Source organism: Telopea speciosissima, chromosome 7 (assembly GCF_018873765.1).
Source record: "Telopea speciosissima isolate NSW1024214 ecotype Mountain lineage chromosome 7, Tspe_v1, whole genome shotgun sequence".
NCBI lineage: Eukaryota > Viridiplantae > Streptophyta > Magnoliopsida > Proteales > Proteaceae > Telopea > Telopea speciosissima.
This window is the reverse complement of record NC_057922.1, coordinates 65,197,041-65,215,871: the sequence shown is the minus strand read 5'-3', so window position 1 is coordinate 65,215,871 and position 18,831 is coordinate 65,197,041. Positions and strand designations below refer to the sequence as shown.

The window sequence follows — 18,831 nt, the reverse complement described above, 5'->3', positions numbered from 1 at the left end:
CAGACATCCAACAGTCCAAGCTCAACATAAGTCAATGAGCTCGGACCGTTGGATGTCCGAGCTGCCAGGTATCAACATCTCCACCTAGCACTGCCACACTGCACAGCTTTAGGAATTGGAGAGGATTAATATTTTTGGTCATTTGTATGGCGATGGTCAAGGGGAAAAGGCAAAAATATATGCAGGTGAGGGTTTGTCGTAGAGTAGCCATCGCAGCCATCGTTTAAAGCAATTTAGTAGCACATATATTTATTTTGAATTTGAATTATTTAATTAAATGAAATATCGTTGTAGGTAATTTGGTCAAGGGAAACTATTTTTAGGTAATATGATAATTTGCCACCCTAGGATTGATGCATATTAATCATATGTCAAAATTTATGCTCAAAATTCAATCAAATACCTTTCCATATGTGTCCCCGAGTCCCTCCATTTTCTAAAACCATCCAACTCTTATAATTATAGGGATGATGTTCTCTGCATTGCAGCGCACAATACACAGGGCGGGACGGTCATTTCACCCACCCCCATGTGTCTAGACATATCCTACGCCCTCGATGTAGAGAATTTTCCCATAATTTTATTATGAATTTCAAAAACTTCACTTTGACTGGAACTTGAAATATAAGCAATGGTATTTTAAGTCCACAGGTCCACAAAATATATATAAGCAAGGGACTTTAAGTCCACCAGTCCAAAAAAATTTGGGTCCATTCATGACTATCATTGGACAGCTATTTGAGCTGCTTGAAGAGCTTTCTAGGCAAGCACCTTGAAAAAAAAACACACAAAAGAAAATAAAAGGGCAAAGAAAATCTTTGAAGTTAAAACCAAACTAGGCAAAAAAAATTTCCGAAAGAGGATCGTTTTACAGCATTAGACGGGAAAATTAAAGATGCAGAATACCCCTATACAAAACTGATTTCACTAGGACTGGTGCATTCAATATTAGTTCTGGTCCTTTCGTTTAAACTGTGAACGAGGGTAGAAGCTCACCTTTATGAATGGGCAAACGAATGGTGATTGTCCTTTAACAATCAATATTAGTTTTTGTTTTTCCTTTTCTAGTACCATTACCATTAATTAATATTGCTTAAAAAGTACAATGAAACAAGCAAGGTAGAGAACATAACGCTGTTGAGTTTAGGTTATGTTGTTTGGTATAAATTCTAAAAATAAGTTTGGTGTCGGAAAACATTTTAAAGCGACAAAATAGAGAAAATCGGATTTCAAAGTGTGTTCTAGGCCCAGAATCTATTCATAGAATGCATACCAAACAGAGCTAAACTCCCAACCACAGACAAAACGGAGAAACAAGATTGAGCAGTTTCCCCAACTGATTACTAAGAGTCCTGTAGTCGTGTAGAACAATGAGGATTCATTACCCAAGTTTCCAAGTTCTATATGCCTACTAGTATGCTCATTAATGCTTTACTTAAATTTTTCTGATTGTTCATTGCAATTTTGGAATTCAACAAAAAAAGGAAAAACATACTTTAAGAAGATAACTGCAGCCTACAGTGATATATCCTATTAATTAAAGAACTTGGAAAATGTGCATAATGCATATATCCTGCCAAATCCATTCTGAAATGTGGGTCAGGTGCAACTTCTTCACAGTTCAGGGACTTTAGAAACATCAATAAGAAGAAACGTAAAATGCAGTAAAAGAATCCAAGGTTTCCTAATTCAAGCGCACCCGAATAACTTGGGGTTCTCAGATTTTCAATAAAGACACACAGGGAGATAGATATTAATAGATTGGATGTGTAACTACATCAACCAATGAAATCAGCTGCAAGAGATGACCAAGTCCCATCGCACCATTTCCAACTCTAGTGGCCGTACTTCTGAAACTCCCACTCACTGTTATCTGCACATGTACAACCATATCCAACGTATGGATTCATTAACATGAAGCATCAACACGAGAAAAGAAGATGTGAGGGGGGAAAGACAACACATACCTAAAGGACACACTTGACGGGTCTTAAGCCATCGGCTGATACAGTGGAAGTGAAACGCATGGTTGCACACACCTATGGACATACGAAAAAAGTTGGTTTACAATTGTTTATACTATAAACAAGGACAGGTACAAATTGTAATAATCATCATCATTCTCCTCATCCTAAATATGTTTTTAAGAAAAAAGGTACAAATTGTAATAATCATCGTCACTCTCCTCATCCTAAAAATGTTTTTAAGAAAATTTTCACAACATCCAGTACAAGTCACAGCAAAGATTAAGACAATCTAATTTAGTTGATATTGGGGACAATAAAGGCAAAAGATACGAGGACAGGGTACGAAGCATACACAACCAATGTAGCACAAATAACAGTAGGCAGTTTAAACAGCAATAGAAGAAAATACCGATCTTTTTTTTTTTTTGGGAAGAAGGGGGGGGGGGGGGGGGTTCCTTTTCTCCTTGCTTAATTCTCTTTTAAGCCTGTTTTCTCAACCTCCTGGAGGCAGCACCTCTTACCTTAAGTCTCATCATTGTTCATTATTCTATACACCTTTCATCTTGGTAGTCAATTCCTTAAAAGAGCAATATTGTTCTGGTTGTTAGACTACAAGAATGAAGCAACATGCAGAAGCAACCCAAATGGAAATTCTACCAGATGGAATTAAAAAAAGTAGCAAACTACATCCTCCTTTTCACTCATGGGAGACTATTGCTACATTCACTTTCCACTTCAAACTCACTGCACAAACAGGTGAGCAACACCTCATCAGATTCTGCCCAAGTATCCAGTCTCAAAAAGTAGTCATTACAGCCATAACCACAAATCAGAAGCAAACTATCTCATTTTCGCTGCATCAGATGGGCAGGAAATCTAGAAATTACCCAAACTGCTACAATGCAACTTCGACAGGAACAACGAAATACCGAGCCTCAGAGCCTTCACCTTCGCCAAGTCACATTCGCTAACATCCAAAACCTGAAGAAGGTTACTTCTATTAACTGAATTACTTGTTACAAATAGCATTAAGCTTCATGATGAAATCACATAGGTTCCCAACCCCTTCCATTGGTTGCCAACTCCCACATCTACATCTTCTCCATCCTCTTCTGCACAACTCCACTAATCTCCATCCTTGTCAACTCACATTATTGCTATCCAGCCCTCCACTATCGATGGCCTTTCACATCATTGTCAAGTCCCTGCTTCAGATTTAGCATTGATTTCTCCATCATCAAATCTTTCTCTCATATTATTTACTGCATCTCTGAGGCCTGGAAAAAAAATCACTTCCTTCCCAAAAGCCTTGTGGTTAGGGGGGTGATGCAATCTGAAAATCCTGATTAAGGATTTCAAATGCAAGCAGGCCCAATAATCAAATCTGTGATCAGATCTGAGACAAATGAAGTAACTGCATTGTTAAGGGAAGAAATCAGATTGATGGAAGGGGAGGGAAGAGAGATGAGATCGATCTTCTTGGGAGGAAGAAGAGAGAAGATGAGAACAGAAAAGAAGAGAAGAAATCAGGTTTGGGATACCAATCCCGCATGCACTGCTCAAAAACACCAAAACTCTTAGGGAAAAAAAACACATTTTCCTTACTCAAATCATCTCTAATTGATGGGGGATGTGTATTACTTATATATAGACCTTCTAAAATTGATTCCAACTAACAAGCATTCGAATTTTCAACCCAAAAAACTGAAAATAAATTCCTGAACTTGTATTGGGCGGTACTTTAGCAACCAGAATTGATTGCAGAGTAGCAGCTCACTACAAGAGATGAATTGGGAGGCAAGACTCGAGGGCCTGGGTCACCTATGGAAGGACAATCGGTGCTCAGAATATCAGACCAAACCAATCACTAACAGAGGAAATCGATTAACTCCTTTGAATCTCCGTAGAAAACAGCAACAGAAAGAAGGAATAAAATAGGACAGAAAGAAGAGAATGATAGAATAAGGGTAAGGGTGGACTGAACCTGAAACGAGAGAGGAATTCAGAGGAGGAAGAGAGGTACCTGTGCACACAGCTCTTGGCCGCAACAAGGTAAACCCTTTTATTCAATTTCAAAAATCCCACGAATCTTATGTCACATGTTCTTATATAGATTAACGATAAAGAAATCCTAATCCTATTGTAAAACTGAAATCATAACTTGACTATAACTCTACTTCTAAGTCCTGTCGACAAGATAAAATTAAGAAAAAAATTACAAAAACCCTAAAGTTTCAGTCTAGGAGCATTTCATTCATCTGAAGGACCTGATCCAGTAATGTCTTGAATATCGCCTAAGTATTCTAGAAACATTGACACCCTATCCCAGGCAAGGTTATAGGTATTGGAATCAGTCTCTGCCGATATCGATATGATACCAACACGGATCGGCTGCAACCAGGCTGTGTCGGACCAGTATCAAGCATAATTTAAAAATAATCCACTTTTTGGCCAATACACCTGAGCCATACCGTTATCATATCGAGCTCCAACGATATCAATAAGCATCAGCCGATACGCCAACACGATGCCGATACTTAGAATCATGATCCCAGGCCATTGCCCAGGACAGACTAGGCATTTTAATGACTGAAACCCATGTCATATGCATAAGCTTGGTTCTGAATGCATCTAGAGATTCTGTAATGCTCAGCATGGTGAAACTCAAGAGCAATGTTGCACTGTCTTGTGGCAAACAACAAAAAAATGTTGGTTTGGGGGGGGGGGGGGTGTCAAAAGAAAACAGAAATTGATTGTCGCATCTCAAATATAGATAGATTATCTTCAATAATAATTTTTTTTATCTGAAAAAGACAAAAGCTAACTGCAATAACATCACATTTATTTTTAGAGATTTATAGTGTTACAGAATGCAACTATGAGAAAGCTTAACAAAAAACAAATTCTGTGAATTCCATATTGTTTCTTTCTTCGTTGATGGAGAAAGAATAGATCCTCCCAATAGACAAGTTACCTCAAAGTCCTCTAATAATATATCCTAATGCCAGACACATCTGAATACTCTAAATTATATAACTTTTAACTTTCTCTTCCAAATTCTGCTGAAGATAATTTTTTGTTCACATGAGACTGTTTCCTGCTAGTCATCAGTGTGAGATCTTTAATGGAAACATGAGACCGATGACAAGATGCCCGTTCTGCAAAAAATATTCATGGAGAGCAATCTTCAATTGCACAAGCACAATTGCACAAGCAAAGGAATTTGGCTCTCCTTGTCCAACAGGTTAGTTAAAATGCGCTTCTTCCCAGCAATAGCAGATAAAATTTTACAAGTTTAGCATAGTTCACATATATTTATTCTTAATCTGTTATTTATTGGAAGAATCATGATTGGTGTCACAACCGTATGTGACACTAACGTATGTTAACTTCAGCCAGAGCACTCATCAGAAAAGTTTGAAACCAGTTTCCGTCTTCTCCACTGATTAAGCCAGGAAACATCATGAAACCTAAATCTCGAGAACTATAAAAATCTAAATCTGAAACCTTCAGAAACTTAACCCACCAAGAACCTGATTGAGAAATTGATGGAGCAAAGAGAGGGAGAGAGAACAGCAAAGAAATCCAATTATTGCTAATATGGAGAGGCAGGGCTCCGAAGCAATGAGAAGGATGAATTCCAGATACAGAGTAGCAGGTACTGGAACTGAGAGGAAATGAGATTGATCAAAAGAGTGGGCATAAAATTACAATTTTATCCACATATTACAAACACAATAAATTGATTTGGAAAGGGTAGATCCCATCTTGTGATTGTTGAAGTAACATGACACCACAATTATCCCTTAAGCGTAATTTGCATAGTTGCAACCATTTGAGGAACCTCTGAACCGCTCCACAACTTAATCCACATGTTTAGTCTCTCCTTTGGACAAATATAATGACAACCAAGGGATCCAACGAAATTGTCCAACACACATTTGAATGACCCCCCCTGATGCGGATCTTGGGTTCTAAAACCCAATTCGGATCGTTTATGGGTCCACACCTTCAGATTTGGCAGCCTGAGTCGCCGAAGGATTTGTGAACACCCCACAAAATACCAGGGTGAAAGGGTAGGTATGAAGGAAATCAACTTCAGACTTTGGGGGGCTGCCAGCACCGGCCAGATCAGAATTTCAATCTGACAGGAAAAAAATAGTGAATAAACAAGAAGAAAAGAAGTATAACTGAAGAAAATAGAAGATAGAAGAAGAAGGTGAGATGGGAGAGAAAAAAGAAAAGGTTCAGAAACAAAAGGGAGGAAGAGAGAGGAGGAGGACGAAGAAGAAAGGTCACACAACCTGCTGTGTACCGTATGGTAACAGAAAACAAAACCAAATTTCTTATTTTAATCTGAGTATCGTTTGATTACACTGGTATTTAAAGAAAATATTTAAAGACTCCATTTCTAAAACTGAAAGAAACCTAATCCTAATCTAAAACTGAAATTCACTCTGAACCAAACTCTAAATAGACTTTGAAATGCAGTAAAGAGTTTTTGAAAAAAAAAAAAAAAAGGAAAATTTTATAAGTATGAACTGATCCCAATATGTATGATGAAATATACAAATACTGCTAACATCATCTAAAGAAATAAATAAATTGCAAAAACTACAAAAATATCTCAGACCCTTAAATGCTACTGGACCCAACAATCAATTGGATGTGATTCATCCCCAATGGGTTTGGGCTGGTCCAAAGAAATAGCTCCTGCATCACTGCCCCCCCCCCCCCCCCCCAAAAAAAAAAAAATTTTAAAATAATAATATTGAAGGAATTATAATAGACAAGTTTTGCCTAATTCAAGATCATTTGCTCAACCAAATGCTGAATTGAACTTTCAGGAGACCTACAGAATCAACGGATAAAGATATTTAATCTTTGACTGAGTGACCATCTAGACTCCAGAGACTCAGAAGACCATATTGCCAAAGGAAGCATATCGCCCTAGAAATAACTACATTCGAGGAAAATCAAAAAAGGTAACAAAAGGAAGAGAAACACAGCTGCTTGGAGAAAACAATATACAAAATATAGATATTACAAGCACCAGACAGTTGTAAAAATGGGTACCAACAATATACTCCTACCAAATCTTAGGGGAAAAAAATTAAAGAATGATTGAAAGGCAATTGTGGGGTTAGACAAGATGCATACCCCAAGCTACCGTGCACTCCTCACTAGTCGCGCTAGCTTGATTAGCCTGACACTCTATGCCTGATCAAACCAAGAAAGCGGAACGAAATTAAAATCACCGCAAAAACAAAAAAATCGAAACAAGAAACGCAGATGAATAACTAATAACTAAACAAAAATAATCACAGGATAAGATGAAGGGAACAAATCAACATGAAATTACTCACACAGATCCATGATATGATTCCTGCAAATTGCACAGTTATCAACAACAATATCTGCAACCACACATAAACATAATTGAATTAGATCCAAAGCAAAACAACAAGAAAAAAGAAAAGGACAATAATTAAAAAAAACAAAACAAAACAAAACAAAACCCTAATCCCCGGGAAGAGAAGTAGAAAAAAATAAAAACCATCATAGGAAAAGGAAAAGGGAAAGAGAATATAAACATAACAATGGAGAAATTAGGGTTAGGGTAAGATTCTACAATAACTTCTTACCCCAAGCCCAAAGGGCGACGGCATTCCACTTCTTAATCTCGAATCTTTTCGGTTTCTTCGTTGAAGATGAAGGACCAGCACCACTGGAACCCTCGCCAACGGGAACCATGTTAATATCGGTGTCCAGAGTAGCCATGACGGAAGTAGCACAGAGAGACTGCGTCAGAAAGACACAGGGAGGGAGGGAGGGAGGGAGGGAGAGAGAGAGAGAGAGAGAGAGCGAGCGCGAGAGACCGATTCAATGTTGGAACACCATCCCGGTTTTATAACCTTAAAAGATTCCTTCTTAGACTTGAACTTGAATATCAGAAGTTTTTCTTTTGCAAGAAAAATATCAGAATTCCAAGTAGACTTGAACTTAAATATCATAAAAAAAAAAAAAAAAAAGTAGACTTGAACTTAAATATCATAAGTTAAAGTAGTACTACTTCAACCAAAAAAAAAAAAAAAAAAAAGTAGTACTACGGGGTGCAACTTGGGCCCCAAAACCCAAGTCCGCCCAAAATTGGGCTGAGAAATCTAACTCAAGGTTGGGTTTTAGCCCACGAGCTGGGCCAGCCCAACTTACACGTTAGTGGGTCAAGGAAAGAAAACACAACAGTCCATTCCTATTTGCCCCTGATCCCACCTTGCCGTGGTCCCACTGCAGGTAGCCATAGGCCCATAGCCACCCCGTCTTGCTACGTGGTTCCTTTGCACATATCAACAGGTGAACGGACATGTAATAGCCAACCAGCTGTCTTATTTTTGCCATTTACAAAGGGAGGAGGGGTTTTTTTGGAAACAAAATTAAAATGTGATTGGTTCTGAGATGTACGTTCACCTGTTGGTATATGCAGATGATCCATTCTCCCCGTCTTGTTGGACTATCTGTTCAACATAGCAAATTCGCCTTTGTTTGCTCTCTGCGTAAACGAAAATGCCCCAAGCTTGCCCAATGCAAAAAAAAAAGAAAAAAAGAAGAAGCATATTGGGTCTTTGAAATAGTTCGAATAATTTCCATAATAATCAGTTTGATCTGTTTTATCGAGAAGATCGAATCCATCTAACCCTATTTAAATCTAATGTTAATTCACGTGCAGACAGTGTTGTCTGTCATACCGTTGACTCTATCTATTCATTGATTCAGCAAGATACGACAAAGCCAAGAATCAAAGGTCTCACTATAACTAAAGGTTCCTATTTGGATAAGAAGGCAACAAGGTCAATTAATGTGAGAAAGATCGAGACAAACACCAAGGTGCTACTATATCTTGCGCCAATGGCTCAAAGAATCTTTTCACTTATTTTTATCAAAGATTTCAACATTAGCAAAGTGAAGTTAAATATAATTGCTCTCCATTTGTTCACAAATTCTGCCTTATAAGAAGTAGAGTTTTTTTTTTTTTTTGGGCAAGTAATTTTTTTTTTTTTTTTAAAGGTTGCCATACAGATTCTTATTAGTGACTTGTGATGGTTTCAAGTGGTTGATATGAAGGATGGTAGATGAGATATATAGAATTTGATAGCTTGGAGTGAAAGAAATGGTTGATTCAACGGCTCAATGCATGCTTTCTGGTTGACTCATAAATGTTGGTCGGTTCCTTTCAAATTGCAATGGTTGGTTAGAGGGGGCAACTGTTGAGATTACAGGACTAGCTAGGACAGTAAAGACTGAGATGAGCTGATCAGATCTGATCAGATGGCTTGGTTCATTTGGGGTGGTTGAGTTGGATCAAATGGATAGCCTCTCAAACACAGTAAGAGTCATGGGTTGCAAATGGGAATTCGGTCCCGGGACCAGCCGATTCCAATTTATCCAGAATTGAGCTGAATGGGTCGGGAATTGGCCGGAATAGGCTGGAACCAGCCTGAACCTTAGAAACCCAGCATGGATCGGCCGCACCAGATCTATCGGAATTGGTATTGAGCTCAGTCGATTCAATCCATTCGATTTTGATTATTGAAACCCTGGTGACAAATATGTCAAACCTGTACCAGCATATGGGGGGCTACCTAACCCAGGATTCGGGTCCTTTGTAGCGCGACACAATGTGTAGCGCACCATCCGACGGCCTTGTGTGCTCGAGCACGCAGCCCAACACACATGCAGGGTGTTGGGCTGTCGCCTGAACACACAAGACTGTTGGATGTGCACTACACACTGTGTCACGCTACAAAGGAGCCCAACACCCTAACCCAACCCATTTGGGCTGGCTTTTTGTCCAAGCTCAGCCCAATTTAACCAAACTGGGCTGGTTTAGACTAAGCCTAAAGTTCATATTATAATTAAGCTATTCATTAATTTATATAATGCTCTCCATGCTATTTTATTAAGATGACACTGTATACTTAAATAATTGAATATTGGTATTTGCATGTGTTATGTTTAATCCATTGTGCCTAATATTCAATGATTTAAGTTTTGGAACAGAATCAATAGAAATATGCTTGCTGGGTTTTATTGAGCTAACCCATCACAACCTTAATGCTTTGGGCCAATTGAATTTGGCTGTCACGAGGCTATTGTGCCTAATCTTCGAAGTGGCCCTCCTTGTTTGATAGAGAAAAGTGGAAAAGGTAAGAATAGTAAAAAACAAACTATCATTAATATGAATCTGATTAGACATGGTGAAAGATTTTCAGATAACTTCATTAAATGTATTTATTTATGTCTGACGATGTGGCAACTCACTTTTTCTCACATCCACTCACTTTAAGAAGACGTTTGGTTGACGGGGATGATGAGGTGGGAATGTTGTAGGACTGGGTCTCATAATATCATGGGTTGGGAAACAAATGTGAGATTTTTACTTTTTCCATGAATAGTAACCAAAGTCCTACCAATTGGATGAGATTTTCAAGTGTCACAATATTAGACAAAGCATTTAATGTTGTTCCCTGAGCTTTTGTAAGTTCGCAACCCCAAGTTAACCAAACAAGGTTGGACTGGGATTTTGAAGTGCCACATCAATACTTTTCCACCACAATTCTCAATGCCACCTAAGTCCCCGTCAAACAAACGGTCCTTATAAAAGTCCTACAGATTTGATAGGATTTTAGCACAATTTACAAAAAATGTCATTTTCTCTCTCTGTCCTCTTCTCCCATTTCCTCTCTCCCATAAAATCTCACCTCACTACAAAACATATATTCTATTATTTCCTTCCCTTGCTTTTCCTTGTCAATCCAACCCATAACATGTGGGACTCACCCTCACAAGTTTCCCACCCCTTTTTAATCGTCAAATAAACATGTGGATATATATATATATATATATATCAACCTGACTGATGTGTAGATTATACCTATAATTCCCAACATCTCAATACTCACTTTCACGTGTAATTTCATCATACATGTAGATATATATCTTAAGGAGGACAACAAATAGACCTGACTTGAAAGGCCATTTTGGGAGAAAGATAGTGTTCAACTCTATTAAAACAAAACTCACAATGACTTAAAAGCAATTCAATAGTCTATGTAAATACAAGAGAACTTTTGGAAGTATGACAAACAATGAGAAAGTATTAACTATTAAGACAAAAAATCATCTACATGGGACCAACACTATATATATAGAAGAGTGAAGCCACTTCAAGCGGGAAAAAGATCCTGTCAGTCCGGTCAGAGTGCAGCGCCTGGGATTGAGCAGGCGCTTTGACCGCCTTACCCCTACTCGGATAGGGCGTTGGGCAAGGGGTAAGGCGGTAAAAGTGCCTGTTCAATCCCAGGCGCTGCACACGGCTGCACACTGCCGGGATTGACAGGATCCAAGTCCACTTCAAGAGACCCATACAAAGCATTCCCAAAAGTCACAAATGTTGAAGTCAAATTTAAAAAGGCAAAAAGACACCTATTGGAAATGGTGCCAAAGAACACCTCTCTAATAAAGGTGTAAGGTATTTTTTGAATTTATATTGTTGACCGTTTGAGAATAACGATAATACCACAAGAATAATAGAAGGAAGATTCAAAAATAGCTAAGAGATGTGTTGAAGAATTTGTAGATCTCAAAACATCCATACCAATATAACTTAATGAAAATTAGAAATTAAGATTCAAATGTCTTGCATGAGAGGGTAAGATTTCCAATGGAGGATTAGAGAGAAGCCTGGTGTATTGAACTAATTTTGCAAAATCGGATTCCACTAAAATGTCAAGAATCTTCAACAACAAAGTAAGCAACAAACCAAACTTCATGGCACCACATTCTTTTTTGGTAGAGTTTCCTTTATTGATAAGAGGAACTCATGGAGTCCAAGTTACAAAGTTGAACAATCCATGGAATGGAATTAGGTCACACTATCGCTTCCTCTAACGATAAGGCCTTCCGAGCTAGGGTATTAGCAGCATGGTTGATACTCCTAAGGATATAAAGAAAAGAACAGTCTTGAAAGAAAGTTCTAAGCTCTTGGATATCATCCAGATGTCTTGCATGGAGTAATCCAGTCCGAATCGAGATGGCTTCACCTTAAATGATTGATGCAAACTTGACCTGATCAAACACAACAATGAGGCACTGTCGTGCACATTCAAAGAATAGGGTAGATGTTGAAATATCTTTTAAAGCAACACCTTCCAAGAAATAACCTTGGTCATTTCGGACGAGAGCACCAAAACTAGCAATAACTCCTTTGATGAAAGCACCATTAGAATTTAGTTTAGCATATCCATGTATAGGAGTAGTCCAGTGTAATTTTCCTTGGGAAGGATTGATGATGGAAGGAGGTTTGTCAATGAAGGCGTCCGTCAAGTTCTGCACGATTTTGTTGGAAACGTTTCTTTTGGGTTTGTAGAAATATTATTAAAAACTTTTTTATTCTAGTGCACCATATTTTCTAAGAGAAAATGACATAAAATTGGGCTAACTTTCTATAATCTCTCTAATAACAATCGGGGATCTCAAACCATGACTTAACCCACTCTGCAAAGGTAAAATAGAATAGTTAAGACGGAATGTAGAAAAAGATATCCAAACCAGAATAACTTAGCATGATTGCATGAATAGGCTTTTATGTTCTACTTTAGATCACAAGTCCATTCACTTGGCTTTTCTAGAGAGAGAGAGAGAGAGATGGATGGACCAAGGCGCCTATATAGACTTGCACATAAGTCCATTAACATGGCTGCTCTGCTCTTTCAAGTATGTGTAATCTTCCATATGAGTGAAAAAAGATACATAACACATAAAAGGGGACATACCTTAGACCCAACAAAAATAAAAAATGGGAAAGACATGGAATATGCTTTCTACTTTGAGGTGTGGAGGCTCCAACGTTTTTTTTATGGGCCAAAATAATGAAAAACTTAATGGATCTTGTCAAAGCCCACAAACAAATTGATTAATTGTCACTTTACCAAACCCTAATTTCATTTGCTTAAGAAGTTAAAAATAAGTAAAACAATTTCTCGAGGAGGTGGGTCTTTGGCATCAATGATCATTTGTGCCATATATGGAAGTTTTTATTTTTTTATCATTGCCTTAATATTATAGAAATATCCACATCATCACCTAATCACATATTTCATTTATTTGAATTCCAATTTTTTTTTATAATAAATTAATAATTGTCTCAATGGATTAGTAAATCAAAACGCATTTTATTGATTTTTAATCACTACACTCTTTTATAGCGACAACATGACAGTTCATATGGAGTTGAAAATTTATAGATTGGTAGACCCCATGGGGATCTGTTATATCGACTACTCCATATTGATGTCGGCTATGTTCAATACTATGTTTTGATAGATACAGGATCAGTGGAACAGTATGTATCAAAAGGTCTATATTAGAAAAACAACACCTAGAATGACGATTTTGCAGGAGGAAAACAAAGAGAAGGAGAAGAACAATCACATAAGACAAGATTTACATGGTTTAACCTCAAATAGGAAGGCTACATCCATGACCGAGCGATAGAATGATTCCACTACTTCTGTGAAGCTAAAATACAAACCTTCAATATCACATCTCTCAAAGAGATAACAACATTATATAAGAAAACCTTAATCCAGAAAGTACATAATTGCCCCTAGAGATCCACCCGGTCTGATTCGGACCTAAACCAACATATGATCGAAATACATATCAAATCGAAGATCTCAATAAGCTCTACAGGGGACAACACCTACAACACTTATGCATGCACTTTTAGGCCATTCTAACGTGTTTCGAAAGCGAAACGAGCCGCCGAAGAATCACCACAACACTTTCTAGATAAAGATCAAACTTCACCAATAATAGTTTAAACAATAAATTTTTAATTCAAAATCGGAGATAAAATGTTCGTATCGGTCCGACATAATTGGTATCAGTATTGGCCGAATCCGTTACCTTGATTTAAAACCAAGATGGCAAGTGGCAAAATAAAAAATAAAAAATAAAAATCTAAAACTACCAAAAGGGCGCACGATGTTTTATGGGTCAATAATCAAAATTGCTAGGCAGTAAACATGCCTCCAAATAAATAATGAAAGAATCGTTCCTACCATAATTTCTAGTCCCAAAAACTTTTTCCATTTAGTCATCTAAGAGACTAAAGACTAGAAACTAATACATTATTATGGTAGAAAAGTTGGAATAAGAAAATGTCCTAAAATATGGTGAGACACTTTAAACTTAGACATTTCTAGTCAATCCCAATACCATAGACCATCTTATTAAAACATAAATAAGGGTTTTATTTTTCAAACGCCAACAGTTTGGATAATCTTTTCATACGCCAATAGTTTGATAATCTTTTACTTCCCTAGGACAGTGAAATTATTAATATATTCTTCATATTTATGGTAATGACAATTATGTCCCATTCTCTTTTAGAAAAAGTTTTTCATCACTTAGGCTAAAGAGAATCCCATCATTAAGATCTTATAATGACTCAATTTATTGTATGGAAGTCTTAATTAGTCTTCACACTGTTTTAGGATTCCCATCCAACCACTAAAAATGATGGATGAAGAGATGCTTTATTCATCGTGAATGAAGGAAAACTAAGTCCATTTCTTTTTATGAAATCCATTTGTTCACAACAATGAAAAACTATATCACCATGTGTAGAGAAAGGAGATCGAGGGGATATACAGTTGCTGGTGTGTGTAATAGAATCTCTACACTCAACCATTGAGGGCATGGGAGTGGATGCCACACGGTTCATCAATATTAGAGACCCACATATCAAAGATGAAAGTATGTCAAGAGGAGACAGAATGGGAGAGGGTGGTACGCACCGTTGGCCTTTTCCCTTTACTATACATCAAACCAAAAAAAATTGCACCCACAATTTTGAGGAAGGGGGAAAGTTGCAAAAACAAGTTTTTTCTCTTAGTCATAATTATACATGTAATAGCTACTATTGCATAGTAGAAGGCCCGTTTGTTTGGCCGAAAAAAGGTGGTAAGATGGGCACACAAAAATCACTTTCCCCATCTTTTCTTTCCCTTTTCTTTTTTGTTCCCTCACCCCATTACAGATAGGTCCCACCCCTTTTAACTATTTTACTACGTCAACTTCATTTCTATTGATTGATATAAGTCTTCAAGAGAAGTAAATTAAAGTGAAATAATATGAATACTTAAAAACGAAAAGTCTATACAAATGCAATAATTCTATTGAGTTTAATTTGGAATAAAAAGGTGCTAATTGTTATGGTTTGTACTTTCCATGTTATTTTTATTTACTTAAAAAAAATTATAATTCAATTTGACTTTCAATACAAATTTCCATGTCTTATGTAAGACAAACTTGTTAGGTACTATTAGAAACATGGTTTGAATTATAGGAGAGGATTAAGGTATCAACAACAACCTCTTTAAATATGGGGTTTTTCAAACAATTAAGACAATCCTTTTGGAACAGTAGAATATAGCTTATTTATATATAAATATATGTATAATTATGAATGTACGTTTATATATATAAAAAGTAACATACAGTAATATACATGATACATGTTGTACTTTTGGAATCCACATTGGTTTTTTGTTGTTATTTTAGGTCATGTATCATTCTATAAGTTTCAAATAAGTTCAAGAATTTGCTTGGTTGGCAATAAGGAATGAAAATTTAAGAGATTTTCTATCAAAACTAGGAATAATTAATCATTGTATAGGGAAGAGAATAATACATTTTAAACTATGAAATAAGAATAGAGAAATGGATAGTGAAACTACATGTTTACGAGGGAGAAAATATTTCTATTGATGGTTGCTAAAAAACTAAAAAGTTAGTCCAAATAAGGGAAAATGTCTTGGTTAAAACTTGTTTTTGCTATGTAGCAAACCCTTTTGAGGGGCATTTTTGTAAAGCATAAAGGAGATCATGTTTATTACATTCAAATCTATTATTGGAAACATGACAGAGTAGGGATGATTGGAATAAGCATGTGACAGATAACAACAAATTTTGTGGTAGTAATAAAACCAATTTAAAAGTTAAATAAGTTCACTATTTATTAGAAAAATAAACTGGTGGTCCATTGCATCCATACGGCATCATAATGGATAGCTAAGGATCTCAAGAAGATTTCTATTGGTATCTAACATTTAACTAAAGATAACTACTTGCTCAGTTGGGTGGTGCCTTGCTAGTAAAGTGCAGGTTTCGAGGAGGTAACATTGTCAACTCCTCTATCTCCATCCATGTATTTATTCCTATAATGGGTTTTGCTATGTATAACCACAGTTGGTTACATTGAGCCTATCATCATGCTGAATTTGCCTTTTATATAAGATGGGTCTTCTTAGTCCTAGAGGGAGGGGAAAAAATAATAAGACAGATAAATGATGATGTCATCTTTTATAATTACCAACCTCGAAAGAAAAACGAAAAAACATTTAGTTCAATAATTGCATGTGAATCTACGTATATATTCCTATAATGGGTTTTGCTATGTGTAACTAGAGTTGGTTACATTGAATCTATCATCATGCTGAATTTGCCCTCCCTTCATGTAAGGGGGGGGGGTGTTCTTAGTCTAGTAGGGAGGAAAAAAAATCGTAGGACAGAAAAATGATGTTGCTAGGTTTTACAATTACCATTACCATAATACCATTTATCTTATATAGGCCATATATGATGGTGACATGGAGAATATTCCTTATATAATAAGAATCTTTAATATATTTTTTATATCCCAAGGATTATCAATATTTTTGCCCAGCATTTCAATTGTATTTTTTGTACCACCAAGTCTCCAACCCTAAAGATACTTATTTTTGACTCATTGTTTCAGCTTATTATTTCTCGTTTTGAGAATCAGGCTACCAACTTAGGAGGAGATTTATGACTGGGAAAAAGTGTCAAGATTTCACATTTTTCTTTAAAAAATGTTGGGATTTTGTTCAATAGGATGTGCATTTTGTCCATTCTTTTTGGCAAAAATCATTCAATTATAGTTTTAATCCCTAAGAAAGACAAGGCTATTCAACATTAAGACTTTAGATCTATTAGCTTGTGTTAGTATATAAATTAGGGAAGCAGTTTTCTGTACGGGACTGTGGCCTACGCCAACATTTCAATGTGTCTATCTCTCTCCTCCGTAAAACAAGGGGGCAAAGATGTCTTTTCACATGGAAAGGAAAGAGAGAATCATGGAAGTGCTAGTGTAGGCCACACTCCCGAACAGAGATCTTATTCCCATAAATATAATTTCCAAACTCTTGGTTATATCTCTTTGTTAAAGGAATATAGATCCTACATGGGCAGGAGAGGAGACAATCTTATCCCATTAGATCTCTTTTTAATTGTAGTTTTATTGAACATATTATCAAATGGTTATATATGAATCAGTCAATTATATAAAAGTGGTTTTTCTAAATTAAAACAAAAGCAGTTGGTTGGACCTTGAATCTTGAGCTTAAATGTCAACGGTCAATGGTCAATGGTCAATGATCTATGGTCAATTATAAATTTGATCAATGGCCAGGGTCCTTCTCCGGTGATCAGCATTCATCCCTGAGTTCGGGTCGGGTGTGCTACCTTCTAGGTAATTGGGTCATAAATGACCTGAACCAATAAGAAATTAGGGTTTGACACTGGCTTATTTAATGTAATCACAACATAACCTTATATAATGTATAACTATTAAGTATTAACTAACTTTAAATAAGTAAAGGGAAGGTTTTTCCTGCCCAATAGCAACGTTACATGGGTAAGTGAGAGCCAATGAGGGCTTCCGATCAGTTTAATCAATATGGGGCAAGGAAATCATTGATTGGGGCGAAACCCTTAACCATATAGTGAGTCTATAACACAATATAACAATTCACACAGAAGGGATTGAACGTACAGTGTATTATTTATATGTTGAAGATGAATAAACAAGAACGTCCTTTTTGTATACTCAATAATCACAACCCCAAGCTTGATCTGAGTCTTTTTACACCCTTCCGTTATGTCTTGGGGATGAGAGAGAAAGCGAGGTGATGCTAGTGGAGGGACCCCCTCGGAAAAGAAACATTCTCCTATATAAGTAAAGGGAGAATGTTATTTGTGTCGCAGCGCATGCTGCACCAGATACATGGACCTGTCACTCCAGGGGGCAGGGTGATCATTACGCCCACCCTATGTTCCTGGGCGTAGCCTGTGCTGCGGCACAGAGAACAACGCCCCATAAATAAATATGCATCCTAAAAAGATCCCAACGGTTTTGGTTTCAATTTATTCGTTATTTTTTTTAATATTCTAGATCCGTTGGGAACCCATACCAGAAATCTTCTGTCCCATTTAAAATCGGTCCGGTCGGGTTGGGTCGGGTTGGGTTTAATTAGAAATATAGGATAGTATTGTCATTTCAAGAGAAGCAAGGGATCAAATATGGAATTTCGGAAATGGATCCCCCACCTTCTCTTCTGCTTCCGGTACCGCGTTTCTTACTACTAGGAAGCTTTGCTACTCGTTTTGACTCACAAAGCAGCATCATTGCCTCCGTCACAACTCTTTCAATTCTCAAGCTTTACTGTGTTGGTGATGATATTATGAGGAAAGCTGAGAATCAAAACAAAAGCCCAGATGAAATTAATTAAAAACGTGTGGACGGTGTGAAACATTTTAGTGGCTCTCGATTTCCTTCTTTTTTTTGCTTTTCAAGTTCCACTCTCTCTTTGTCCCTATAAATACCCAACTCAGAAACAAACATCAACAAAAATCATCATCTCTGTTATCCCCAGATTCCACTCTTTCTATCCTCTCTGCTTCAATACCCTACAAAAAATCTCAGATCTCAAGGGGGTAA

The 18,831-nt window shown here is 36.9% G+C and overlaps 1 protein-coding gene across 2 annotated transcripts in view; it reads right to left on the bottom strand.

Moving 5' to 3' along the window:
• Positions 1-1,773: 1,773 nt before the first annotated feature.
• Positions 1,774-18,831, bottom strand: part of LOC122667975 (RING-box protein 1a) — a 28,157-nt gene continuing 11,099 nt past the window's right edge. The window contains exons 1-6 of one of the 2 annotated variants that reach the window (XM_043864480.1): positions 7,819-7,857; positions 7,613-7,774; positions 7,334-7,384; positions 7,128-7,187; positions 1,968-2,039; positions 1,774-1,873 (exon numbers count right to left, since the gene is read on the bottom strand). In XM_043864480.1, the coding sequence (XP_043720415.1) occupies positions 1,836-1,873; positions 1,968-2,039; positions 7,128-7,187; positions 7,334-7,384; positions 7,613-7,748 (357 nt within the window). In that variant the 5' untranslated portion in view covers positions 7,749-7,774; positions 7,819-7,857 and the 3' untranslated portion in view covers positions 1,774-1,835. Of the gene's footprint in view, positions 1,874-1,967; positions 2,040-7,127; positions 7,188-7,333; positions 7,385-7,612; positions 7,775-7,818; positions 7,858-18,831 lie in introns of those variants that run through there. The other variant, XM_043864481.1, reaches the window with a different exon arrangement.